At 43.8% G+C, this 27,485-nt stretch overlaps 2 protein-coding genes and 1 long non-coding RNA gene across 27 annotated transcripts in view; 1 reads left to right on the forward strand and 2 right to left on the reverse strand.

Annotated features, from left to right (window-relative positions):
* On the reverse strand, positions 1-6,341 carry LOC144579483 (uncharacterized). The gene is made up of 3 exons (XR_013527157.1): positions 6,069-6,341; positions 4,803-4,930; positions 1-3,026 (listed from the first exon to the last, which is right to left on the reverse strand). It is a non-coding gene; the product is annotated as an uncharacterized LOC144579483 (long non-coding RNA).
* MCF2L2 (MCF.2 cell line derived transforming sequence-like 2) overlaps positions 1-27,485 on the reverse strand; it is a 264,853-nt gene that overhangs the window by 87,530 nt on the left and 149,838 nt on the right. The window lies entirely within an intron of this gene.
* B3GNT5 (UDP-GlcNAc:betaGal beta-1,3-N-acetylglucosaminyltransferase 5) lies at positions 5,252-25,707 on the forward strand. 11 transcript variants are annotated; one of them, XM_035275096.3, is made up of 4 exons: positions 6,369-6,988; positions 7,381-7,715; positions 14,479-14,661; positions 21,801-25,707. In XM_035275096.3, exon 4 carries the CDS (start codon positions 22,103-22,105, stop codon positions 23,237-23,239), a length of 1,137 nt encoding a protein of 378 aa, XP_035130987.1. In that variant the 5' UTR covers positions 6,369-6,988; positions 7,381-7,715; positions 14,479-14,661; positions 21,801-22,102; the 3' UTR covers positions 23,240-25,707. The 11 variants fall into 11 exon arrangements, with proteins under 11 accessions (XP_035130991.1, XP_035130990.1, XP_008979535.1 ...); XM_035275097.3 differs by having other exon boundaries at positions 7,381-7,474; XM_054246176.2 differs by lacking the exon at positions 7,381-7,715 and adding an exon at positions 16,900-17,012.

A 27,485-nucleotide genomic window follows, 5' to 3' on the forward strand; every position in this document is an offset into this window, starting at 1 on the left:
AGGTATCTGATTCCTGCCTCTGGGCCAGGAATCATGAGTAATCTAGAGATTATTTGAAGGATATGGGAGAGTGTGCATAGTTTATATGCAGATACTACACCATTTTACATAACAGACTTGAGCATCTGTGGACCTCATTATCTACAAGGGTCCTGGAACCAATTCCCCATGGATACTGAGGGTCTACGGTACCAAGAGCTTCTACCTCATGAAAACAAAAGGAAATCTATTGCAAAAAGGAAATTCCCAAAGATAAAAAATATGTCTATGAAATAGTCAAAGAGCCAAAAATGTTAAGAGACACACTCTGCTTTCTCTGCCCTGTGCCCCTTTTTGCAGATCTATGTGCATCTTTATCTACCTACCAGCAGATATTCTATTATTCTAATAGATCCCTTCTTTCCCAAGAGGGTTTACTTATTTATTAAGTATGATGCAGACATCTCTCTCAGAGATATTGCTCTCTCTTCCTACGATTCCTTAGCTCTAAATCTGTAGAGCCAATTGGGTATTAACATTGGGCTTTACAACTTTAGACCATCAGACCAACCAAGATGGATTCATGAAATGTATATGTTTTCAGATCATGTGAATTTATCATGGACTTCAGAACTGGCCTTTTAGAAGTACTGCTTTAAAGAAAATCTCAGTATAGCAAGTTTTATCTAGTAGTCTACTTGTATTAAATAGTACTCAATATAAACCCCGGGAAGGCTTTTAACTGTCTTTTGGAAGTGGGTTGAGTGGGATTTGAACCAGGTACTCTCTGTAAAGCAGAAAATTAGCACTTAGTAATTACTAAGTATTTCAAAATGCTAAATAGAAAATCACGTTTTAGACCTGGTGCAGTGGCTCACACCTGTAATCCTAACACATTGGCAGGTGGAGGTGGGTGGATTGCTTGAGCACAGGAGTTCGAGACCAGTGTGGGCAACATAGTGAGCAACTCCATTCTACTAAATATAAGAAAAATTAGCTGGGCATGATTGTGTGCACCTGTAGTGTAGTCCCCACTACTCAAGAAGGAAGGACTGGGGCGGGAAGATTGTTTGAGCCTAGGAGGTCAAGGCTGCAGTGAGCTCTGATTGGCCATTGCATTCCAGCCTGAGCCACAGACCCTGTCTCAAAAAAAATGTATATTTTTTTCAAAAAGAAAATTACATTTTAGTTGTTCCTTAAATATCAGTACAACCTCCTAAGTGCAAATATCCCAATGCTAATGATTGCCTCTGGGCCAGGAATGCAGCCTTGTCAATAACCATTTTCCGAACATCTCCAGGGGCTGTAAGTATCTTTCTTCCCCTGTACCTCCCCATCACAGGATTCAAATTGTTTTGCTCAGTATAGATAGCTGTGACTAGATTAAGTGCCAATTGTCTTTTTAAATATGTATTAATCAGACAGCACTCAAGATTGTTCCTATGAAAATGTCCCTCCCTCACTCAGTTTGCATGTGCCCTCCTGAGTAGGAGAGAGAGAGCTGCATTAGAGGCAGCCCTTCGGAACCTGCACAGAACCCTGCGTACTCCTGGGGGTGTGGGGAGTGTGTGTGATCTGCTGGTGCGAAAAGAAGTGCCGAGAGGCTCACTGCCAGGGACTGGAATCAGGTCATTTTCACAGGGGCTGTTGATCTACTGACAGCACTGCTCTACTGGACCCGCAAGGGTCCCAGCAAGCAGGGCCTGCCCCTGCAGATGGCCCCTGTCCCTGAGAGGCTCCACTGAGTATTAGATGGCACAGAAGAGATTTCCTTATGTGTTGGTATGAAGGAGATGATCAGTTACAGGAAGCCCCTCCACCATGCAGAGAAGAAAATGGAACAAACCGGGTTCTCAGAATGGCCTGTAGGCGAATGCCTCCTTGTGCTGTCAGTTCCCTTCATCTTCCAGTTCTGGGTGTACCTAGTATGGTTTCATCAAACTGCCGAGGTCTTGGAATCGAGGGAGGATGCTGAATGGTGCCAGGCCACAGAAGCAGTAGCAGGAGCTGCAGGAAAGGGCTACTGTGCCTCTAGGGTCAGCTTTTGGGCCTTGGTGGCACTGAGGGAGAAGTACACAGGGCCACTGTACTATGCATGGGATTCTTGGAACAGAAGTTTGAATAACTGATGAATGTGTAAGTGCTACCCCAAAATTCCACTCAACTTGCAGTTCCCAGGCATTCATTCTGTGTCAGGCATTGTTGGGGTGGCAGGGAGATGGGGGGGTCTTTGAGGAAATCAGAAAAGAGCAGGACATGGTCTTCACCCTCAACAGGTCTGAAGACTTGCAAAATAGTTGGGAAAAGAGACATATAAGTGTTTTTTCCTTCCCGCAGCTAGGTGAGGCCAAACACATATAACTTATACAGTGACAAAATACTACTGATTGTTACTGACACCTAACACCCTGGGCTGGGTCACCGGGGAGGATTCTGGCCTTCGGGGCATTCAAGTCCTATTTATTAACCATTTCCCAATGCCAGTTTCATACATCCTATTTTAGATAAATTAAGCTGAAGATTGATGTGACATACCCAAATGAAGACACTTAAGTTTGAAGCTGAGAATATGGGCTAGAAATGTAAATCAGGATTGGCTGGGGAGAGGTGGCTCAGTCAGGATTAAAGACAATGGGTGATATCAGCAAGGGGCAAGTGTGGAGAGAAAAGAATACCAAGGGAGGCTAGGTGTGGTGGGAGGTGGCCGGCGGGCAGTGAAAGAGGCGAGCCAAGGAGATGGGGTGTTGTTTGAATGGTCATGCTGTATCAACAGAAATTCCCAGAGGTGTGAAACACAGCAGATTCTTTACAGTGTGATGATGGGACACAGCATAAGTCCACCTCTGCCAGGTGAGAGGAGCTTTCTGCAGCCTGTGGTGGGCTCCAGGATGTGGACCATTCATGTGGCCCACTGGGATAGCCCAGGCTCTGAGCTCAGCACTCCACCCATTCATGCGGCCCACTGGGATAGCCCAGGCTCTAAGCTCAGCACTCCACCTGCCATTGCAATTGTACTCATCCTCAGCCACTCTCGAAGGCAGGTATTACTGTGGGCACAGAGAGGTTTGATAACTTGTCAGAGATCCTGTGTAGGAAACCAGGTCAGGATCCAACCAGTCTCTCCAACAGCCTAGGCGTTAAATGAACACTGGCCTGCTTCAGAATACTGGGCCTGTGGTATGTGCAAATTCACAGGACAGCTTCCATATCGGGCCTATGAGGAAATCTGGTCTAACAGAATCCAGAAAGACAAATTTAGCTAAACAGGTCAAGCCTGTCACTATGCTGCTATGCTTGAGTTGTGTTAAGCCACTCGTTTAACAAACCTGCTTCTCCTTTCATGATTTCAGTAACACTGGCCTCTTCCTCGGCCACGTGGCTCCTGCCGTCTCCTAGGTTCTCTTGCACTCAGGGTTTAGTCTTCCCTCCCTACAGCTAATGATGCATGTATTGCCTCACTCTCTGATCCTCTCCTAAATCTGCTGCTCCTGTGTTTTCTGTGCCTTATCCGTCCCTGCCCAGTCTAACATGCAGATTTTGGTCATTCCAAAGTCGTGTATAGATCTAATCACAGGACTCTCTGCTTCCAGCAGCAGCCTGGATAAGGGAAGCATGCCCACACGGTCCTCTTTCTTCATGCCGGCAAGTCAGCACCATTACTATTACCTAAGTTTATTTCTAACATATCTCAACATCTTCATGTACTCCCTCTCAATAAAAGTAACTGAGCGTAACCCCATGAAGACCATCAAATCTATCATTCTCTTCCCCTCTCTCTGGATGGAACAGGAAGCCAGGCTGCTTTAGGAAATCTTCCCAAACAAGCAAAGGGGACTTCCCTGTCTCCTCCGATGTGTGACCTGACCTTGTGTGGATCTCAGGGTTGGCATTATAGACTACCTGACCTTGCCCATCTCTCCTTCACACCCTCTCCTCTTCCTCCTACCACCAAAAACCTTACATCGTCTCTCCATTCTCCAGGCATATTTTTGAAACCATTTCTCTATCTGATGTCCTCATCTGTATCTAGCATAACATGAATATGTGATTTTTATGTGTGTGTGTCTATCACTGTTTTGGTGTGTATTTCTTGTGGATACAAATTCTATGTGCTCATGTATGTGGAACATATGCATGCTGACACATAGACCTAGTTCCAAATGATCTGAAAGGAATATAATCGTAATTGAATACTTGCATATAAATACAACATACTCGTGATGGGGGGGAATGCAGGTGGGGTTTCAGCTAGCATTTTATTAGATAAGGTTTGCGATTAGTGCTGTATTAACAATGAATCAGCCTATTTGTGGGTCACTGCGGTGACTCCTTTGCAAATCACATATGTAAATATTTCTGCCTGTGGTGTAGGAGGTGCTGAGCCATGCCCTCTGTAGGCAGCATATGAAAAGAAATGCATGACTGAAAAGATACCCACTGGCTTAAGAAAAGCAATTACAATACTTCCTAAAAATCTAGTTTGAATTAACAAGTACAATGTTTACAGTTTTCATTTTGTGTGTGTGGTTTTCTTTTAGAGACGGGGTCTTGTTATGTAGGCCTGGCTGCTCTCTAACTTCTGGGATCAAGCAATCCTCCTGCTGTTCAGCCTCCCAAAGTGCTGGGATTACAGGCGTGAGCCACCGTGCCAGGCCTCACTGTTTTCAACTCTGATTCGACAATTATACTTTTAACTCATTACCTGTCTTATTCCTTTTACGACAAACTCAAAATTTTCATTTTACGGAAGTGTTTGGGTTCATCTTTTGCTTTTCTGTCATGTTCTGAAATATGTGCAATAACAGAATCTCTCGAAATATTACCTCCGTTAAATGTTCTTTGGCTTTAGGGAGAGGTTCCCGTGGGGAACAAGAAACCAGGTGCATAAAGGATTCCTTTCTAATGTCTCTCCTTGAGTAGAAGTCCGCATCTCTCAGCCTGGTCTAGCTACCTGCATGAAGTATTCCGAAGAAGGGAAACAGGTCAAAGAGGACGTTCATGTGCACTCTGGCTTCCAGCTGGTCATCTGAGTAAGTGATCGCAATTAACCGAAGAGCCGCAGGGAAACACTTCCTGGAATTCTCACCCACAGACAAGAACAAACTGGGGTGGGGCCCAACCCCTTCACCTACGCGCCAGGAGGGTAGCGGCCTGGCGGGTGGGGCCAGGCTCGGCCGTGACGCCACCGAGAGATGCGGGGGCGCTGGGCTGGGAGCCTCGTGGCCCCCCCCACCCCGCCCCGGGTCCGCCCCTTCCCGCCCGCATCCCGCCCGCATCCCGCCCGCATCCCGCAGGGGAAGCGAGCCCAGTTCTGCGCGGCCCCTCGCCTGAGATTTAAAGCTGCAAGTTTTGCTCTTGGGACCAGTGACTTTCGCTCCGGTACGGGAAGAAGAGCCTACCTTGGGTTTGGACGTTTAAAGAGCGGGGTTTGGACTCGGTGAGTATCGCGTTAAACCGCCCTGGCCGTGGAAGTTGAATGGGAGTAAAGTCGCTGGGAAGCTGGCCGGGGGCGGGGCCTCCCCTCCGCTCGTGTTTTAAACACGGAGCGCGCCGGGCAGCCCTCGCTTGACGGAGTGAGTTCCCTTCCTTTGTTACTCGGGCCCCCAGAAGCTCCCGGCAGAAGTGCTGTGAGCTGAACGCTTTCCTCTCACTCGGAGAGGAAAAGCCCGTCCTTCCTCCTGCGCGGCGCGTAGAGCCGGGGTCCCTCGTGAGGGAAGCGGCGTGCCCCGGGCGCAGGGGCGCGCGGCCACGCAGTTCGCCACCTGGCGCGGCGCCCGGGGCCGGAGGTTCCCTGGGCCATAGGTTCCGCGCGGAGGCCGTCTGGGGTCAGTTACGCGGTGACACCGGCGGTGTGGCATCTCGCCGCGGGCCGAGGCCCCTCTGAGGGTGGGAATGTGGCTCCCCTTCCGGATCCCTAAGTGGGAAGGTTGTGGCGGCTCGGCGGGATACGTCCCAAGGCCTCGGATGGTTTGCCTTTGTGCCACGGCCCCAAGCCGGGCTACCTGGGTCCCCTGCGCGGTCCGGGTTTTGGGGCAGTGCGCCGCCCCTCTGCCCCACCCCCGCCCCGCCGCGCCTCCTCGCCTCCTTGCCTCAGCGGCTCGCGGTCTCCAGCGCGGGAGGCTTCGAGTGTGCCCGCTCCGGGCCGGGCGAGGGCTCGCAGGGAAGGGTGGCGAGGAGGTGAGGGCCCGCCAGCCCTCGCCCGGCGGGTGGCGCCAGGACTTCAGGCCGGGGGCGCGTGGCTGGAGTGCACGCCGGCTCGGGGCCCGCCGCCCTGGCTCGAACCGCACGGCCCAGCGCCGGGGAGCCGGGGAGCCGGGCAGCCGCTGAGGCCCTCCCACCGCGGCCCGGGCCCGCCGCCCTCTGAAGGCGTGGCGGGGAAGGAGCCTCGTCCCCTTTGTTTCCTGCCGCCCCGCCGCGAGGGCGCCCAGCGGCGGTGACCCCGGCCGGATCCCGCCCAGGTGCGGCAGGTAGGCTAGGGCCGGACAGCTCCGGCTGGGGGCGCTTCCCGGGGCTGGCGGGGGCCCCCTCCCTGGGGAGCTCCGGCTCCTCGGTGGCGGGACGGGCCCGGGCGCGGGAGCCGCGAGGCGAACGCCGCACCCACCGGTTCGGTTTGCGGCCGAGGGCCCCCCGACTGGAGGGAATTCGAGTTGAAAGCCCGCGTGTGGCTGGAAAGAGGAAACCGCCAGCCTCGTGCGCTTCCGGGGGGTTTGTGGTGGGGGAACTGGGGACGGGGAATCGGGCAGGGAGGGAGGCCGGAGCCGCGACTCTCCCTGGCCGGGAGGTCCTGACGGCTCTTGCCTCTGACTCTGCCGAATTTCATTTTGAATCCTAGTGTGGCAGAGGCAGTTGCTTGCTTGGATACCATACAAGTAAAAGTAACCGTTTTCAACTCAACTCTACACACTACGTTCTTGGCCAGTGCTGGTTTTCTGAGGCTTTGGTCCTGTCACAGGGACACCGACGTGGTAACCGCACCGAGGCTGGCGGGGGCCTGTAGTTCATATTTACGGTAATTGTCTGATGAAAGTACATCCATCAGAACTGGATTTGTTCCTCTGTGCCTGTATTTTGGGAAACCTTGCCTGGTCCCTGCGGGGGAAGGGAGAGGAAGGTGAAAAGCTGAAGTTGACCCAGAAAAGGATGATTGAAGGTAGTCATGTTAAGCAGTGGCACCGAAATGATCCCACCCTCAACTTTCTGAAAGGGTGATTGGTGATCAGCAGCTAACCTTTTAACTTTCTCCAAAAAAATGTATGGTAGATTTTCTATCCGGTCACAAGCGAGGAAGTGAAAGCTGCTTTTTGGGGCCAACTCTTTGCTTTTAAAGCAAGCTAAATGCAAAACCTGAAATGTTTCCGTTTTGTGTTTAACCTGCTTGTCCTCTCTCTTGCCCCTTCTCAGCTTCCTTCTCCTCCCGGACACGCTCTGAGCCTGAGGAGGAGGCTGACTCAGGCTGACCCTTCCCGCCCCTGCAAGGCTCCCTGTGGCACCTAAGGTAGAACCAGTGTTATTACGGGAAAAGCCCAAGCCAGAGCCCAGAGCAGCTGTTCCCCAGAAAGTGGGAGATGAAGATGAGTAGGAGGTAGAAATGCGTATCACTGCTCTGCCCCGAGAAAACTCAGAAGGTGCAGAAGAATTTTCAAAATAAAGTGCAGGCGCTATCAAATAAAAAATGAAACATTATATTTCATTAAAGTGGAGATCACTTATCTCTCTTCATAAAAGACATTCAAATGGTAAGATTGTAAAAAAAGAAAATAACTTTCTAATTCTCAAAAATAGAACAGCTTGAGTAATAACTCATGGGTTTTCAAATGGGTCATCTTTTAAAATGGGTCACTTTGGCTAGAATCCTTACACTTGGTGACTTTCACATTGTAAAGGGTCAAGTTCCTTCTGAGGCCTAATTGCACTAGAATCTGCATTTCAGAACACAGGAGGTGTCAGGAAGAAACTGGGAGAAATTCAGAAGGAAACTGTCTCTTCTCAGAATAACAAATGTACCCTGTTTTGGGGGAATTTTATGTATGCTCAAGTAAATAGATCTCAGCTTTGCATTTTATAAGACATGATGCCTTTTCTGAAATATTTCCATAGCCATTATTTTAATTCATTGTTATAATAACCTTGTAAAGAGAGGAATTCATTGTATCAGTTCCAGAAACTGAGGCATGGTAAATTATTACAAGAGCTCTGCCCTTTGACATCAAATCTCTGTGAGCAAAGATAGAGCCAGAACAGTGTAAACCTAAAATTAAATACTTTCCTTACAGTATGCAATATCTAACTATTATGTATTAGTTTATATACAGGGGATGTAAGAATCTTTATATTTAAAGGATAGATTAGGTGAGATGAGATTTGAATAAAAAAGCAATTTTTAAAAACTAAATTCTACAAATTCAGATGCTGGCTTTGATATGTAACGTATTAAGATTTATCTTCCATAGAAGGCGGTCACACTAGAAGCCCTCTACAGAAGAGAATGTTCTACCCAGTGTGTAGACAGCAAAGCCCAAAAGTTCAAGTTCAGAATAGTGGTCCACAGCCGAAGATCCACCTAATATTTCAGATTGGATTTCTTTTGCTCCTTTACTGTGACTTTCTATAACTTCTTCACAGTGCTCTAAGCAAAATAAGTTAAAAGATGGACTCACCTCAAGTTTCCTTCTCTTACTTTAGAGGACTGTATGATCTTATACTTGTGTCATCCTAATTGAAATATATTTTAAGTGCTTGTGGGAACCTTGTTCTTTCCTGCCAATAATAATGGAAGACCATTATTCCATTAATGAAATCATGGGAAACATGGGAAAACCATATTCAGCCAATTAGGGACGATACTTTTGCTTCAACAGTATTTGTGAAGTGTTAAATGGCCCTTAGCAATCAGATTAGTATTTTAAAAAACTCCTACCTAATTGTTTTCTGAGAAGAAGCATATTATGAATATAGCTCAGCATTCTGAAAAGAAAACCTCCTGAAAAAAAAATCAGCCATCCACTAACTAACCCATCCTCATAAAGCTACATGAACAGGTTCTGAAGAAAGGAAATTTACAGATATGGAACATCTCATCTGGACTGACATTGTCAATAAGTTATCTCAAATGATCCTCAGAAAACAGTGTCTGGTACATAGTTTAGAGACAAGTCAAGCTCATGTGACCAGTAAATGGAGGCACAGTGCACATCTCCTTTTGTTTGCATTTAAACGCTCTAAGGAAATTTACAGATATGGAACATCTCATCTGGACTGCCATTGTCAATAAGTTATCTCAAATGATCCTCAGAAAACACTGTCTGGTACATAGTTTAGAGACAAGTCAAGCTCATGTGACCAGTAAATGGAGGCACAGTGCACATCTCCTTTTGTTTGCATTTAAACGCTCTCAGCTTTTTGACTCTCTTTCGCCTCCATTCAGGTCCAGATTCCAGCTTGCACTGGAATATTCACTGACTCTTTGGTAGAAGTTGTACACCTGAAACATCTCTGAGGTCTTTTTAGCATCCTGCCCATGGCCTACTACACAGTATGTGACAAGTTAATATTTGTTGAATTAATTAAATGTTGGTATTAGCCTACTTTCAGGGCTGCCCACTGTAATGCCTAGAACAGGGCAGGCACTTAATAAAGGGTAGTTAACTTACACTAAATGTGGATCAACCAAGACAGAAACATGTGACATATACCTCTTGTTTTACACCATCTTCTACTTTTGGTACCTATGTGTTATAAACCCTCTATCAAGGGCTGCTTCTAAATACAGTGTCCAGAATGGGACACAGGAACTGCCATTGGATAATAGGCAGACACTGGGTTGGATCGTCACCCTGTTTCTGAATCATGGTTTTTCTTACTATGACTGGACCGCAGCGAACCCTTCTGATCTCTTTTTTTCCCTCTTTTCGCTCTTCCCTAATTTCTAGCCAAACTAAGTGATTTGACATTTACCCACTCAAGCCACAACTTTTTCTCTTATGTGCTTAAAAAAATTCCTGTATAGTCTTTTTTGGAATGTCTTATTCCCTGATCCCTCTACTTCACCCTTTTTCATTTTTTTTGGAGACAGAATCTCTGTCACCAGGCTGGAGTACAGTGGTGTGATGATCTTGGCTCACTGCAACCTCTGCCTCCCAGGTTCAAGCGATTTTTGTGCCTCAGCCTCCTGAGTAGGTGGGATTACAGACGCACGCCACCACACCCAGCTAGTTTTTGTATTTTTAGTAGAGACAGGGCTTCACCATGTTGGCCAGGATGGTTTCGATCTCCTGACTTTGTGATCCACCCTCCTTGGCCTCCCAAAGTGCTGGGATTACAGGCATGAGCCACTGCATCCAGCCCACTTGACCCTTTTAAGCCAGCTGAAATGCTCCCTGCCCCACTCCTCTCTTCTCTTTTTCTTTCTCCCATCCAAATACTAACCAGGCCCAACCCTACTTAGCTTCTGAGATCAGCCAAGATCGGTCACATTCCTGGTGGTATGACCATAGACTTCTCCTTCTCTTTCTGACCTGTGTCTTCCTCCTTTCCTCCCCAAACCCACATTTGAATTCTGTTCTAGCTCCTGCTCATTTGCCACCTCTCCCACAAAGCCTTCCCCCATTTCCATCTTCTCCCCACTTCCCTCATCTCAGAGGAGAGCTCTCATTCACAGAGCACCTGATTTGCGGTTCACGTTTTGTTGTCCCTCGGTATCATTTGGGAATTAGTCCCAGGACACCCCCATATCCACACATGCTCAAGTCCCTTATATAAAATGATGTAGCATTTTCATTATAACCTATGCAGTATTCCCATATACATTTTATTTTTTATTTTTATATTTTTAGAGATGGGGTCTCACTGTGTTGCCCAGGCTGGAGTCTAGAAGCATGTAGCCGTGAACTCCTGAGCTCAAGTGATCCTCCTGCCTCAGCCTCCCAAGTAGTGAGATTACAAGTATGAGCCACCATGCCTAGCCCATGTATTTTAAATCATCTCTGAATGACTTATAATACCTACTGCAACGTATATGCTATTGTACACAATTGTTACACAGTAATGACAAGAAAAAAATGTCTGTACATGTTCAGTATAGACAAAACCATACTTTTTAAAATATTTTTGATCCACAGTTGATTGACTCTGAGGATGCAGAACCCAGGAATGTACCAGGGCCAACTGGATATGGGTTTCCAATTCAGATTCGTGGAGGAAGGCTACCAAACGTTAATGTAACGTTTCAAATATATCTTAGTTTTTCTGGGGCAAAGCCATCTTAAAAAAATCTCAAGAATGTTTGAAAAATTCTAGCTGGAGTCAACGTTGTTCTTCTAGTGACTCAAATAAAGCAGTCATTGTGTCTGGGGAGTCCTAGTGGGGTGGCAGGGGTGGGGTTGGGCATGGTAGCTATTTGCCGCAATGTTTTGTATCACATTGAAGGGATGGGCATGCATTTTAGGCAATAATTCTTACTCTTATTGATAGATGAACTTGTATTTTTGATTCATCTACCTTATGATGCATAACTGGTTTACAGCTAGCTGTTCATCAGGTTTACTTCTTATGTGTCATTTTATAAGCTAACTTCAAATATGTCTTCAGATTTTCCCTGCCTTTACACATGAAAACAATTTTGATACAGCTTTTTCATTAGAGAATGACAGCTTTTCCGGGCGTGGGTGTCTGTGCCTGACTCCTCATCTCTCATTTTACCCAATACTTGCTTAAAACATCCTCCTCGAGTCCTGTACCTTTTTTGCCTCTTCTCCTTCCTTCCTCCCCACCTCTTTTTTCCCCCTTCTGCAACTTTGTATCTCCGTCCTTAGAGTCCCTGAATCTTTTTTGTGGTTGAAAGATTATACCCAAAGGACACAGACTGATGAAGTCACTTCTGCCCATTGTCTAGTACTATTGAGACCAAGAAGAAGGAGGGAAAACTGAAATGGAAGGTTTGAAAAAGAGCATGTTAGTAAAGAAAATAAGAACAAATGCTAACAAAATGCAGCAAAACATAAAGGACTCCAAACTTCTGGCAGTGAAGCAAATTCTCTTCTATCTTGGGTTACTTATCTGGACCCTGCCCACCTGCTCCCCTGCCCTCCCCTCCTGATGAGAAGTACAGGAAATCCTGTGCCCACGGTAGGGAGAAGGAGCAGGTGAAGAGCACAGGGGTGGGGCTGGGGCTGGCCAGCTGCTCTAAGCTGCTATGGAGTCTGGAACTTGTCGACATTACATGGTTAACTCGGTATCTTGGAGCCTCAGTATCTTCTGCAAAATGGGGAGATCCTTTCTCCCACAAAGGTTTTTGTAAGCCTTAAAGAGCTACCATATTTGTAAAGCATTTGCAGCAGGGCCTAGTGTACGGTAAACATACCCATGGTAGCAACTGTTGCTAGACTGGGTAAAAAAAGTTCGTTTCTTAAGTAGGCAAGAAAAAAACAGACAAGAATTGTATTTAAAAGAGCAAGCACCCTGTCAACCCAAACAACTGTGTTGCAAGAATGAACACAGAGGGTCAAGCTTAGAAAAGCAAGTGTTTGACCTCTCTGAGACCTCCTTTATATGACAGCTTTTTTCTTGTTTCAAATTTTGCATAATCAAACTGGTTACTGGGAATTATTATTGGTTTAATATAACTTCTCTAAAATAAGAGAATATAATCCCATGCCACCAGTTCCCTTAGTAAATACTTTGGGTCTGTCTTTACCCATTTGTTCATTTGATATTTCCCTGTCTTTATTTCCCCCATAACCCGCAAACAGAAATGTACAGCCATGTTTACCTTCTATTATAAAGAAAGATATAACTTAGTTTATGTAGGTGGAGATCTTGAACCTGGATTCACATTGTAGGTTTTATTACCCACTTTTCACCTCTGTCCCAAAGCCATGATTGCTAAAGTGGAATGTAAAGTCTTTGGACTAACACTGAATCAAGAACTAACTCTATAAATGTATTCTCTGAAGAAGGATAAGAACTCCAAATGGCTTCTAACTTTTGCCCATGGCTTGAAATAAACTTTCATAGAGCTAAAGTCCCAGGCCACAGAAACACTTGAAGACAACCATTAGGTAGATTTCTTTTTCTTTTTTAGAGGTATTATATTGGAAATATAATACTTGCAAAGATATCTAATGTTTCATCTTAAAATGTGAGCTATGAATTCAAATTTCACATTGTCCCCTTCCTTCTTGAGCAAACAGAATAGGCAATTACTACGAAATAGTTACGAGTTACATTTCTTAACACCAATTAGTTACTGTAACTAATTTATTAAGGAAAAAAATCGATGAAGATGAAATTATAGCTTTTCCAGTACGTCTGGGTCTGGGGCTTATTATTCCTGATCTCTCTCAACAAAGTTTGGCTTCTGAAGATTGGTCCTAGCTATACTTAACAGGACACAGATGATGAGAAGCAGTCAGGAAAAACACTTGGAATGTAGAGCAAAATGGTACAGAAAACTTTATCGTTCTTTCCTTTAGATATATCTGGACAGGAACTGAAAACCCTCTCACATGGGACTTTATTAAGTAATAAAAGCTTGAATGTAAAAGATAGAAAAGAATGAGGATATAAAGGAATTTTTTTTAAAAAACTGTGACTCACTGGAGGAGTCTTATATAGTCCTGCTTTATAAGCATGTCACTTTTAAAGGGATCATTATATTTTCATGACTCACAGAGATATTCCAAATATGAAATTGATGATTAAAATGAAGAAAATCATCAATTCAGTCTTATTTTCTATATAGGTTTCACTACAATATTTTATTTCCCCAGCAAGGAAAAAACCAGAGCTAGAATGGAATGATTAAATTTCTTAGTTTTCTTCTAATTGGTTAGTCTTTCCATGAAATTATACTGCCTTCTTACATAGAATTTCTGGGTTCTTGTTTTGGCAGCAGTTGAAGTAACAGGATGGTTTTATGGTAGAGGTTGGATTCCATTCTAGATTGGGCGTTTCGGCTGTGTGGGACATAATCCATTCATGGTTCATACAGCCATTTTAGGAGGTTTCATGTCTTCATATACATATATGTACACACACATATATTTTGTACATAAAGTATCATTGTTTATGATACTTCATTGTATACAGTAAGGGTTAGTACTGTTTTATGGTACTTTAATTTGGTATATATACATATACTAAGAATGCAGACATGTCCATAGAAGTCAGCAGTATTCAGCCCACAGTAGGCCCCAGTCAGCAGGACAGGGATTGGGGAGTCAGGTGAGGCAGGGCTGTGCAAGTGCAGGGCCGGATCCTGTCTTGGTTTACAGTTTGGACATTTTGTTTATTGTGGATTTTTTGCATTAAAATTTTTTTTTATTAAATTATACTGAGTTTTTGGTACCCCCTTAAATTTTGCTCCTAAAATAAAAGGCTCCCTTGTCTCCCCCTAGTCCGGGTCCTGATCAGTATGTTGTACAGGGGGAATGGTGACTGTTGGTGTACTGGGAGCCTGGGAGGAGGAATGGCTGATGTGTCTGATTCTTCTCCTTTCTCTAGGAAGCAGACGGAGGTGAAGTCTTAAGAGTGAGGGGACTGACCCTGGGAGGGGGAAGAGTTAGCATGGCTGCCGAAGAGACTGGGAAAGGGAGAAGGTCCGGGACAAGTACGAGAAGAGTCACACAGCACTGAAAACTCTGCCCAAAGCTAGAGAGCGCCATTTGTGGTGACGCTGCCTGCCTGGTAAGTTCTATTTTCCCAGCAGCCCTGGAGGTGTCGCGGGAATAGGAAGATAGGCGGGCGCTGGGGTCTAGGGTTACTGGGGTGGGAGGGCAAAGGTGTCTGGCGATTCTGCATCTGACATAGGGGAGGTGTGTGAGGAAGAAAGGTCAGGAGACTGCTGGGCGCGGTGGGGTGGCAGAAGGTTCTCGATGGGGCAGGCATGGCAGGGGTGGGCAGAAGGTTCTCGATGAATATTTAGAAGTTGCAGTGGAGGAGTGAGTGTACTGTAGACTGAGTGTCCTGGAATTTGAGGTCTCAGAAGAAATGCAGTCCTCAGTGAAGCCATGTAAACAACTTCCTGGCTGATAAGCTGTCTTGAGTGTCGGGAGATAACATGATCAAAATCGTCACACATCATAAGGTTCCCTTAGACGTCAGTGTATCGTATGTCTACTAAATAAAATGCAGAAATACAGTTCACTGTTGCTTCTCTTCCTGGAAATTGCCATCCTCAACCTCGAACCCATCCCCACGTGGGACAGGGTCCATCTTTAGACCCTCCTGTGGCACCCAACCTACCTATGTGGTCAGTGTCTCTCTTCCCCACTTAGCACTCCAAGACCAGAGCCTTGTTAGTCCTGCTTTCTCTCTCTACCCACTTGTTAACCCCGCCTTAACTTTCTGATGAACAAGCCCTTTTTTCATTGACTCCTCCTTTTTCTCCTTCTTCGGAGTTTATTTTTCCTCCAGGCCCATTGCTCTCTCTCCCTGTAGAGAGCTCATCCACATTCATGAAATGAGTCATCTTCATGCTCACAGTACCCGCCTGGACCTCTCCAGTCCTGTCTAACTCACCTGAAATTACTCTCTGGACATTTGTACCTTTTTGTCTCTCTATTACTCTCTATTACCTCAAGCTCAACACAAGTCTAAAATCAAATGGCAGTCCCCATTCACTCCTAAATCAGGAGACCAGTTTTCCCTCCCTTGTCAGTAATGCTTTAAATTACTGCTCAATCCTCTTCCTCAGTTACTTCCCATCTCAGGTCATTCATCAGGTCCCACTACATCTTTGTTTTTCTTGAAAACGGTCGTCTTTACACCTTCCTTCCTTCCCCACTTTCACCACCCTCGACTAGGCCTTCCTCACCTCATCCAGCCTCAGTATGAGCCCTGAGAAACCAGCATCCTGATCTCCAGGCATTCTGCCTTTCACCCTGTACACCATTGCCAGTAGAATCCCTCTTGCTCAAACTTAATACTGATCAAGGGAGTTACCATTACAAACAAAACCAGACATTCCTATGACTTCTTGCTGCTTTCTCTACCCTTAAGACTCCTCTACCTGATTTTCAAGGTTCTCCATAAGCAGGTTCCCACCTCTCTGCTTTCAAATCTATGCCTGTTACTTGAATAGCTGCCGTATGCAATTCTTTCCTTTCTTGTCTGAAACAAAGATTATTCCTACTCCCGCAGCCACCTAAATCCTGGTCATCCCCAGGCCCTCCTAAAATCCTGACTCCTCCAACCCCCACTGATCTCTCCACTTGCAGAGACTTTCCTCTTGTGCCTGGGGTTGGTATCATGCAAATTAGTGCTGACAGACTACCTTGCACCGGTTTGCCCGTTGTTGTCTGTGCCAACTATGCTTTCATGTGGGAACTAGGAGTCTTGTCACAAACAGAGTGTAAATGCTTTGAGACTGGAGACTGTAAAATCTCCTTTATGATCTCCCACTGTGTCTGGTGGAAGAACCCGCAGAGTAAATACTCATATGCTTGTAGGATTAATTGAAACACTGGAGACTGTTTAACTTGAACTGAAAAGTGCAGACCTCCCCATCTTGATTAAAACTTCAAAATGGATAACAGGTTTTCCGTATTATCTCAGGGTCACAAAAGTAGACTCAACAAAGAAAGGAGTTGACACAGGGATAAGGTTTTAAAAAATCAGGGATTATTACAGGGAAACTGGTAGCCTTTGGGTGTGCTAACTCGTTATTTTCCCAAAAAGTTTAAAGAGTGTGAAAGAATATTCTTGGGAGTAACTGAGGGGCACGGCTCCCAGACTGAAAAGTATTTGGGGTCTATCACCTCTTTTCTGATGTTCCTACCTCTATTAGAAAAGATAACACTAGGAATACCTGTTCCTTCTCAGTCCGAACAGAAGCATACCCAAGTTGCATTTGAGGTATCTGCATATTTTCTTCTAAGCAATTCTTTGTCCTCTTCTCTCCCATGCTCTATTTCCTATTTGCAGCAGGCTCTGAAGTCATCTGTACTTTTTACTGCTCCTCAGTATCATTACATGGATATTCATCCCTGATTTGCAGATTAAAGCACTGAATCAGAGTGAAGCGGGAGTTGCCCGAGGTAACACAATAAATCTGGCCCCAAACAGGGGTAACCCCTGAGTTTCCAGCCTGTTGATTGGCCACTGACCCGTGCGGCAGGCACACAAAGGAGCTGCACCCACAGCACTCTGTTGTGGATGGTTGCTGAGCTTCGCATTTAGCATTGCGCTTGCTTTGTTTCCTGCCAGGCCCAGCATTTTCTTCCACCAGATCGGCAGGCTTGTGGGCTTCTTCCCAGGGCCCTCTCCTGCACTCTGGCTAGGAAAGCTGGAAGCTGTGCTTTAGAAAAGCTTTAAGACGCTGTAGGAAACCAGAAGAGTGAGCGCCAGTTGTCCGTCCGTGGTCTCCATCCACAATGCCGGAGCTGGGTGCCACACTGTTGACTTGTAATTGATGAATTTAGATGGGGGTGGGTGAAGGGCAGATGGTGGGGCTGCGGAGGGGTGGGGCAGTGCTTTTGATTTAGGCTGGGAAAGGCCTAGTGACTGTTCAATTTGGAGGAATTCGGATGTTCTTTTGTTATGCAAGTGAAGCTGTGTGATAAAAATGAGGAGTTTTACCTTTCCTAAATAAATCTTCCCCTTATCAGTCTAGTATTGTCAGTGAGATCTGGTTATGATTTATGTAAAGCATGGCTAAAAAATTCAAACTGCTTTGGGAGGCCGAGGCGGGTGGATGACGAGGTCGGCAGATCGAGACCATCCTGGTCAACACGGTGAAACCCCGTCTCTACTAAAAACTACAAAAAATTAGCTGGGCACGGTGGCGTGTGCCTGTAATCCCAGCTACTCAGGAGGCTGAGGCAGGAGAATTGCCTGAACCCAGGAGGCGGAGGTTGCGGTGAGCTGAGATCGCGCCATTGCACTCCAGCCTGGGTAACAAGAGCGAAACTCTGTCTCAAAAAAAAAAAAAAAAAAAAAAAATTCAAACTGCTGAGGGGGAGAATTCTCACTTTAGAACTTCACATGCTGTGCTGAACTAAGTATCCCACATAGGATGTTGGCTTTGTGACCATCTTCTGTCATTTTTCAGAAAGCATTTTGACTTGTGATGTCAATTTGGAACAGTTGAAAAAATACAGGAAAATAAGGGAACTACATACATACTAAGGGTAGGGATAAAATGAATGTTTTGAACCAGCTGCCAGCTTACAGTAGCCATGTAAACAGCAGCAGCCACGCACCAACATGGTGAATACTAGGCCTGATTCATGGAGACACACCAGCACCTTGAATGAGTCAGGTGCATGCTGGGCACAGGAGCAGCTGGACTTGTACGCGGAGAGTCTAGCACAAAGCTCAGACTTGCAAACAACGGTAGTACCTGCAGAGCATGCTGGCATTGGAGCTTGCTGGGCACAGTTGCTCAGGACTAGGCAGCTGGTTTTGCCTTTGATCCCTGAGATTCCAAAGGTTACTTTCCTCTTGATTCCCATCCCAGGGTCAATCAGAGTAGAAACTGCAGAGGCATTTCAATTGAGAATATTCCTAGAATTATTAAAATGTATTCTGGCTTACAATCTGCCATTAAGAATTCTGTTACCTTGCTTTAAGCCTTCAGTTCCTTCAGGGTGTATTGTGGAGGAGGACAGAGGGCCCTTGCCTTGGGGCTTCAGAGGATGGTCCTTCTCTGGATGAGCACTATGGAAAGACTGACAGGGAGTGCCCCCCTGAATGAAAGTGATTTTGCAAAGTTTAGGCAGATGCCACCAGCAGAAACTGATATTTTCTGCCGTCTTTCTCACCTTCTTCTAGAGCATCCAGTCCAGAAATGAGGAAATTTTCCAAGGGGAAAATTAATGATATTGATCTGTTTCTTAGAGCAGTGTTTCAGCTTTTTTTTTTTTGAGACAGAATCTCATTCTGTCACTCAGGCTGGAGTGCGGTGGCATGATGTAAGCTCATTGCAGCCTCCACCTTCCTGGTTCAAGTGATTCTACTGCCTCAGTCTGCCAAGTAGATGGAATTACAGGTGTGCGCCACCACACCCGGCTAACTTGTATTTTTAATAGAGATGAGGTTTCGCCATATTGCCAGGCCTGTCTTGAACTCCTAACCTCAAGTGATTCGCCTGCCTTGGCCCCACAAAGTGCTGGGATTATAGGCGTGAGCCACTGCGCCTACCCTTCAGCCTTTTTGATGGTAAAGCACAGTAACACATTTCCCATCACACCCCTGAATCTCATTCACACACATAAACCCCAGAAGTTTCACAAAATGATTTTTGCTCTTATTACTTTCAGTACACTCTGCATTTAAAAATGAAAGCAAAAGCAGGGCTGGCTGTGGCTTCCTAAGTGGTGCATGCAGTTTTTAAATCAATGCCGTCGGGGGTAAAGTGTGCCCTATACTGATTATCTCTGGACAAAGTCTAAATGGGGCTTGTCTCTAATCTCTAGTCTTCCTTGGACATTTTACGTGCCTGGCCTTTGCCTCCACCCTGATGTGGAGTGCTGATGGGGGTGGGAAATACAGCTGGATCCCAAAGCCCTAAAGTCGGGAAGGAGGTATCACAGCTGAGGCTGGGCCCATTCTGCAGGGCACTCAGTGTGTGCAGTTGGTTTTCCATCAGGGGTCAATGGTGGGGGGACTTGAGGATAGATCCTTGGCACAAAGTGGGGCCTTGGCCCTGGGCTTGCTGTGTGATTAAGCCTACATGGCTCTCTCCCTGTCAGTCCTGTCCAAAGCCCAGGAAACTAATGTACCACCCCTGAGGAAGAGAGCCTACTTCTCCAGCCAAGAAAGTGTTGTGCTTGTGGTAAGCATGGGGGACAGAATCCTTGAGGAAGGAGGGTGCTTCATCCCAGGGGTAGAAGAAAAGAGAGGACCTGGGATAGGCAGCCATGGCATGGACCTCAGCTGAGGTGGCACTTGGCTGGGTGTCCTGACCCCCAGTCCTTCCCCAGTAACCATCACTTTGATTGAACGGTGGCTCCACCCCCAGCATGGTTCTTTGCACTGACATTTGGTGAATGCCTACCAAGGGTCACAGCCTGTCCTGGATGCTGAGTGTAGGGTATCTACAATATCGTGCCTAAAAAGTCTCTGTACGGGATATAAGAAGGTGCTGGGACAATACAGATGAGAAGCATCTTTCAGGAAATGGGTTGATCCCAGTTCAGGCTTCCCAGAGAAGGATGCCCGTAGACGTCGTATTAGCAAGGGAGGTAGGGTAGCCAGGCCACAGGACTGCTGGTGTAAAGACCAGCATGTGAAATGGCAAGTGTGACTGTGCTTTCATCCAGTCATTTGGTATTGTCAAATGATGTGACCAGACAGCTGGAGAGGCAGACCCTAAAGGGTCCTGTGTGCCAGGCTAGACTTCATCTTGTCACTAACTAACGGAGAGGCACTGAAAGGAGTTAAGAGAGCTCAGTTAGTCTCGTGGTTAAATCCAAGTTTTACAAAGGTCTCTCTGACTGTACAGTGGAAGACGGGTTGGCTGGGGGATCATCTAGTCAGGGTGAAAAGTGATGATAACATGAAGAGGTGAGAGATTTAGAAGTGATTTGCAGGATTAAACATTTAGATACGGAAGTGGAGGAAAAGGGGAGTTTCCAGATTTCAGGTATAGATGAAAGAAGTGCAGTTAGGCACAAATAAAGGGAAATAGGAACAGCAGGTTTTAGGGGAGAAGATGACAGAATGGGTCAGAAGAAACGAAACTTGAGTACCCTAGTGCGCTAGGTAATTATCTGACTACTTCCCTCCATTTGTCATGTATATTCCATTTAATCTGCATAAAGACTTTGAGTGAAACTGTCATATCCCAATTTGTCAGATGTCTGCCTTAGATGCATCATAGTGTACAAGGAACGGTAAGTGGCTGAGGCAGCACTGGCATTCAAATTGCCTGACTACAAAGAGTGCTTGTTGGCTACATTCTTTTGTTTCCCAGTTTAGAACATGTTTCACTGAGGTGCCTGTTGTATTTCCAAATAAAAAAGTAAAGAAAGAAGGTGGCTGGGCCGGGCGCGGTGGCTTTGGGAGGCCGAGGCGGGTGGATCACGAGGTCAAGAGATCAAGACCATCCTGGTCAACATGGTGAAACCCCGTCTGTACTAAAAAAATACAAAAAATTAGCTGGGCATGGTGGCGCGTGCCTGTAATCCCAGCTGCTCAGAAGGCTGAGGCAGGAGAATTGCCTGAACCCAGGAGACGGAGGTTGCGGTGAGCCGAGATTGCACCATTGCACTCTAGCCTGGGTAACAAGAGCGAAACTCCATCTCAAAAAAAAAAAAAAAAAAAGAAGGTGGCTGTATGAATCTGGAGCTCACAAGTAATTTTGATTATGGAGAGTTTGCTTTCAAGGAGCAACTTGTGACTCCTTGATTATGAACTTTAATTAAAAAAAAAAATCTCACTCTTATTCCTGCCTTGTCTGGGGCAAGCCTTGATGGATTTTTACTGCTGTGAATTTTCTTTTCATTTAAGATTTTGCCTTGATCTGTGTATCCTTTCATCCTGACTGTATTCAAGTCAATATATTCATGAATATGCCCATTTGGAGTGAAATTTGAACTTAAGTATACAAGATTATAGCCATTTGGGAGGCCTTTTTTTTTTTTTTTCAGAATAGAAAAAGATCTCTGTATTCTGAATGGGAAGACGGTATAAAGCATTTTTTTCCCTTTTCCTGTCCTTCTTTACAAAAAAAAGTAAACAGCCATTTGCCTCTGCTAAATACTAACTGCATCATCACCTTTTGTCCATATCAGGCAGGTTACATTTGGTTTTAAGGAATTCGGAATACATTTTTTCCAGCCCCTCAGTAACCCACGCGATTGTGATTCTCTTGACTTTGCTAGGTGGCATGGAATGCTCACATGGAATTGCCGCCTGACGTCGCTCACCACGCTTCCTGAAGGATGCCCATGTGGAAGAATTTTGACGTGCCAGTGTCCTCATTCTACAGGGTGTTCCATTCCTTTGCAATCTCAGAAAAATGGGATTAAAATAACTATTTTTTAAAATAAGAAGACTGTTTTCCATTTTTAATGGCCAACATGTATTAAGATGGACATCTACTCCACGCAATACGAAGCTCTATGGTGGCGAAGAAGCAAGTGCCTGTTTAAAACTGATCCTAAATAAAAGCACTGGAGTGGATATGAGAATGTTGGTTAGTGGCAGAAGAGTCAAAAAATGGCAGTTTATTATTCGGTTATTCGCCACTTGTTTTATACTGAGCCTCATGTTTTTTTGGGAACCGATCGATAACCACATTGTGAGCCATATGAAGTCATATTCTTACAGATACCTCATAAATAGCTATGACTTTGTGAATGATACCCTGTCTCTTAAGCACATCTCAGCTGGGCCTCGCTACCAATACTTGATTAACCACAAGGAAAAGTGTAAAGCTCAAGATGTCCTCCTTTTACTGTTTGTAAAAAGCGCTCCTGAAAACTATGATCGACGTTCCACAATTAGAAAGACCTGGGGCAATGAGAATTATGCTCAGTCTCAGCTGAAAGCCAACATCAAAACTCTGTTTGCCTTAGGAACTCCTAATCCACTGGAGGGAAAAGAAATGCAAAGAAAACTGGTTATGGAAGATCAAAAGTACAGTGATATAATTCAGCAAGACTTTGTTGATTCCTTCTACAATCTTACTCTGAAATTACTTCTGCAGTTCAGTTGGGCAAACACGTATTGTCCACATGCCAAATTTCTTATGACTGCTGATGATGACATATTTATTCACATGCCAAATCTGATTGAATACCTTCAAAGTTTAGAACAGATTGGTGTTCAGGACTTTTGGATTGGTCGTGTTCATCGTGGTGCTCCTCCCATTAGAGACAAAAGCAGCAAATATTACGTGTCCTATGAAATGTACCAGTGGCCAGCTTACCCTGACTATACAGCTGGAGCTGCCTATGTCATCTCTGGTGATGTAGCTGCCAAAGTCTATGAGGCATCACAGACACTTAATTCTAGTCTTTACATAGATGATGTGTTCATGGGCCTGTGTGCCAATAAAATGGGAATAGTACCACAGTACCACGTATTTTTTTCTGGAGAGGGCAAAACTCCTTATCATCCCTGCATCTATGATAAAATGATGACATCTCATGGACATTTACAAGATCTCGAGGACCTTTGGAAGAATGCTACAGACCCAGAAGTCAAAACTATTTCAAAAGGTTTTTTGGGTCAAATATACTGCAGGTTAATTAAGATAGTTCTCCTTTGTAAAATTAGCTATATGGACACATATCCTTGCAGGGCTGCATTTGTCTAATAACAGTACTTGAATATTGTATGTTTTCACTGTCACTGAGTCAAACCTGGTTGAAAAAATCCTTTAAATGTTTGTCTGTACCCTAAGTAAAATGAACATGAAAGACATATATTTTGATAGCCTAGGCCATCAGAATGTTTCTTTGATTCTAGAAGCTGTTTAATATAACTTACCTACTTCATTGCCTAAATTTGTTTCAAAGAATTTGTATTTAGAAAAGGTTTATATTCTTAATGAAAACGAAAGGAAAGGGAAGCTCACATTCTCATTTAATGCCACAAATATACTTGAGGTGTAGAGATGTTCTTAAGAAGTCTTGGTGTTAGAATAACTGCTTTTGGAAAATATCAAATGAATGTATAGTACAGCATTTCAAGGAAATGTATATATTATTAGACCAGGTAAACCAGTTTATTTTTGTTAAAGAGTACTTGGTGGAGATGATAGGGGCAGGGAAAGGTCAGCATAGGAGAGAAAGTACATAAATATCTGGTAAAAGAAAGTCTCTTGTTCTTAAAAGGAGATGTAGGAAAATGTGTACAATTTTATTATACACAGACAAATCCCTTATTATCACATCCATATAGCTATTTTACCTAGATGGTGTTAGAGTTATTAAAATATACTTGTATCTTTTTTCAAAGTTCAATGCAAATTTTGAGAAAAGTCATTAACGCTGCCCTAGCTAATACTTTATATACGTTTTTAATGGATTTTTAAAAATATTAGAAAATGACTCATAAAATGGGCAGCTGGTTGCTCACAGGGGCCTTCTCTAGGGAGAAACCATTTTTAATTCAAATAAGCTCATTTTAATGAATTTTTCAACTGGTTTTTAAGTATTCAGTATTGGCCTGTGTCTAAGGTAGTTATTCGAATGTACTTTCCATAGAGGAATATAATAATGGACAGACTTCAAATGGAAAGACAGAACGTTAAAAGCTAATTTCTCCATAATTTTATAAGGTGAAATCTGAGTGTCTAAATCATTGTACTGATTACTAAAATTAACCCACCCCTCCCTAAAAGGTCTTATAAACACAGCACTTTGTTCCAAGTTTAGAGTTTTAAATTGAGAGCATTAAATGTCAAAGCTATCATATCTAAAACAATCTACTTTCATCAAATAACTGTTAGAAGCGATCTTTATTTTCTAAATATTTCAAACTTGAAAACAGAGTAAAAATGTGATAGAAAAGTTGCCAGTTTGAGGTTTAAAGCATTTTTAAAGCTGCATGTTCCTTGTAATCAAAGAGTTGTGTCTGAGATCTAATAAAGTAAGTTACATTTCTTTTATAAAGCAGGATAAAAATGTGGCTATAATACACACTACCTCCCCTCACTACAGAAAGAACAAGGTGGTGTCTACTGCTAGGGAGATTATATGAAGGCCAAAATAATGACATCAGCAAAAGTGGCTGAACTGACTCTAAGACCTTTGCCTGCAGGAGGGACCTGCTAGGGAAAATAAGATGTCTCATATAATAAGATGATGTCTGAAACATGCAAAACAAAACTAAAAAAAAGTCTCAGTGTACACAACTGGATGATGATACTTACAGTTTTTAGCAGGTAGCATTTTAATGTTTACAGAAATTGTAATTTTTTTTCTATTTTGAAATTTGAGGCTTGTTTACATTGCTTAATTTAGCATTTTTAACTAATGTCAAAATGACAGTGTCAAACATTCTAGGTTGTAGTTACTTTCAGAATAGATACAGGGTTTTAGATCATTACAATTTGAGTTTTCTGACCAATTAAAAAAAAAAACTGTAGAGAACAAAAGCATACTTGACCAAGCAACAGGCTTATAATTAATTTGTATTAGTTGATTCTTTAATAATGTTTTGCCTTTTGGCCATATATACCCTGTGTATCTATACTTGGAAGTGTTCAGAGTTCCCATTGGTTGAAAACATCCCTGTCTCTGGCCATCAAAGTGATCTTGTTTACAGCAATGCTTTTGTGAAACAATTATTTATTTGCTGAAAGAGCTCTTCTGAACCGCGTCATTTTTAATTTTGCTTAGAATAGAAATGGAGCAGGTTTAAATTTCAAGGAAATATGAAAGCACTTCCTTTTTTTGTCTAAGAAGCAAGTTGCTAGATGATTCCTTCATCACAGTTAAAGTACTGGAAAGAGTATTTGTAAATAAAAGGGTTCCAACCTTTTAAAAAAGAAGGAAAAAACTTTTTGGTGCTCCAATCAAGGACTATCTTTTTTAAAAATGTCAACAAAGGGAAAATAAACTATCAGCTTGGATGGTCACTTGAATAGAAGATGGTTATACACAGTGTTACTGTTAAAATTTGTTTACCTTTTGGTTGGTTTGCATCTTTTTTCCATATTGTTAATTTTGTACCAAAATGTTAAATATTTGTATTATTTGAATTTTGCTCTTGTATGGCAAACTAATTAGTGGGTTTTAAAAAAAAATCTATGATTTCCAATAAACAACTGAAAAATTATCAGGAGATATGTATTTAAACTTTTTCATGAACATTGTTTATATAATCATTCATTCTGTTTTAATGTACTACATGATCTTAGCTTGATTCCTGTAGGATTTTCATGTTCTCTGCATTATAGAGCCATCTAAGATGCCAATGTTCTTAAATGACTCATGCTAGAATGTCTAGATGGGGAGATGTTCTTTCCTCATATGGTCCTGTGCCACAAAATGACATTTTGGTTAACAGTGGACCACATATATGATGACAGTCCCATGAAATAGTAACAGAGCCACCCTAAACAGGCGTGCCATTTTTAATCTTTTATACCATATTTTTGCTGTATATTTTGTATATTTAGATGTGTTTAGATACACAAATACTTTCCACTGTCTTACAGTTGCCTGCAGCATTCAGTACAGTAACATGCTGTACAGGTTTGTAGCCCAGGAGCAATAGGCTCTACCAAATAGCTAGGCGTTTAGTAGGCTGTTCCATCTAGGTGCTCGCATGTATTCCCTGCGATGTTTGCACATCAATATGCTCACCTAAAGATGCATTTCTTGGCCAGGTGTGGTGGCTCACACCTGTAATCCCAGCACTTTGCGGGGCCAAGGCGGGCAGACCACCTGAGGTCGGGAGTTTGAGACCAGTCTGGCCAACATGCTGAAACCCCAACTCTATGAAAAATATAAATATTAGCTGGGTGTGATGGCAAACACCGGTAATCCCAGCTACTTGGCAGGCTGAGGCATAAGAATCATTGCACCTGGGAGATGGAGGTTGCAGTGAGCCGAGATCGCGCCACTGCACTCCAGCCTAGGCGACAGAGCAAGACTGTCTCAAAAAAAAAAAAAAAAAAAAGATGCATTTCTCAGAACTTATCCTCATTAAGGAATGCATGACTATATTCTGTTCAGAAAGGGATGAAATCACCTGTAGCTATAGCACCTTAAGATACCATTTGAAAAGGTTACATTTTCCTTTTCTTTGTTAGCTGTCCGAAATACAGTCAATTTTAGCCGTAATCTCCTAATATCAGGAATGCCTTTATACTTACTTTGGAGTGTTTGGTGCTTCGATATATTTGCAGGCAGTGTGCTCTCATCTGTTTTTTACGTGATTCCTGCTCAATTCTTCACATAGTATATTGTGTAACTCAATCCATATCTGAAACTTGTAAGCATCTGAATTATTTGGTTATGGTGGAACTTTTTACTTGCAAGGCATGGTAGGAGTGTGGGTAGTTGTTGCTAAAATGTGATTACTTGGAAGAATTAATGACCTACATTTGGGGACTTTAATTGGATACTATAGCTGCAGTAAGAACAGAACCAGAGAACTCTTGATATGCAAGGTTATTCATTCTGCTATAACGATGAGAGGAATATTCGATGTCTCTTTGAGCCAGTTTTCCTTTCAATCACTTCTGCATTCTGCAGTGACAAAATCCTTAATCATAGCTTTCATTACAGTATTCCTCTACTCCAGACTTCAAAGACTCCTTACTGCCCCCAGCATCAAATCTAAACTCTTCTACCTGGTTTTCAAGGCCCTGTGTCATAATCTTTTCCACCTTCATCCCTATAGCTTGGTTTTTACCACTGCCACTGTTATCTATTATAATTGTCATTCATGACCATACCTTGCTTAAGTTGGTTTTCCTTGCCAACAACACCTTCTTTTCTGTACCTGTTGAAATTTTGGAAATCCAATCCTACTTTCTTTTTCCTTAAGCATCTCTTCCTTCCCTCCTCCCCAGATTGATACATAGACACATACATTATTGTGCTACC

Source organism: Callithrix jacchus, chromosome 15 (assembly GCF_049354715.1).
Source record: "Callithrix jacchus isolate 240 chromosome 15, calJac240_pri, whole genome shotgun sequence".
Taxonomy (NCBI): Eukaryota; Metazoa; Chordata; class Mammalia; order Primates; family Cebidae; genus Callithrix; species Callithrix jacchus.

Coding starts and splice junctions, on each gene's coding strand:
- B3GNT5 (XM_035275100.3), top strand. CDS start 22,103: ATGAGAATGTTGGTTAGTGGCAGAAGAGTCAAAAAATGGCAGTTTATT.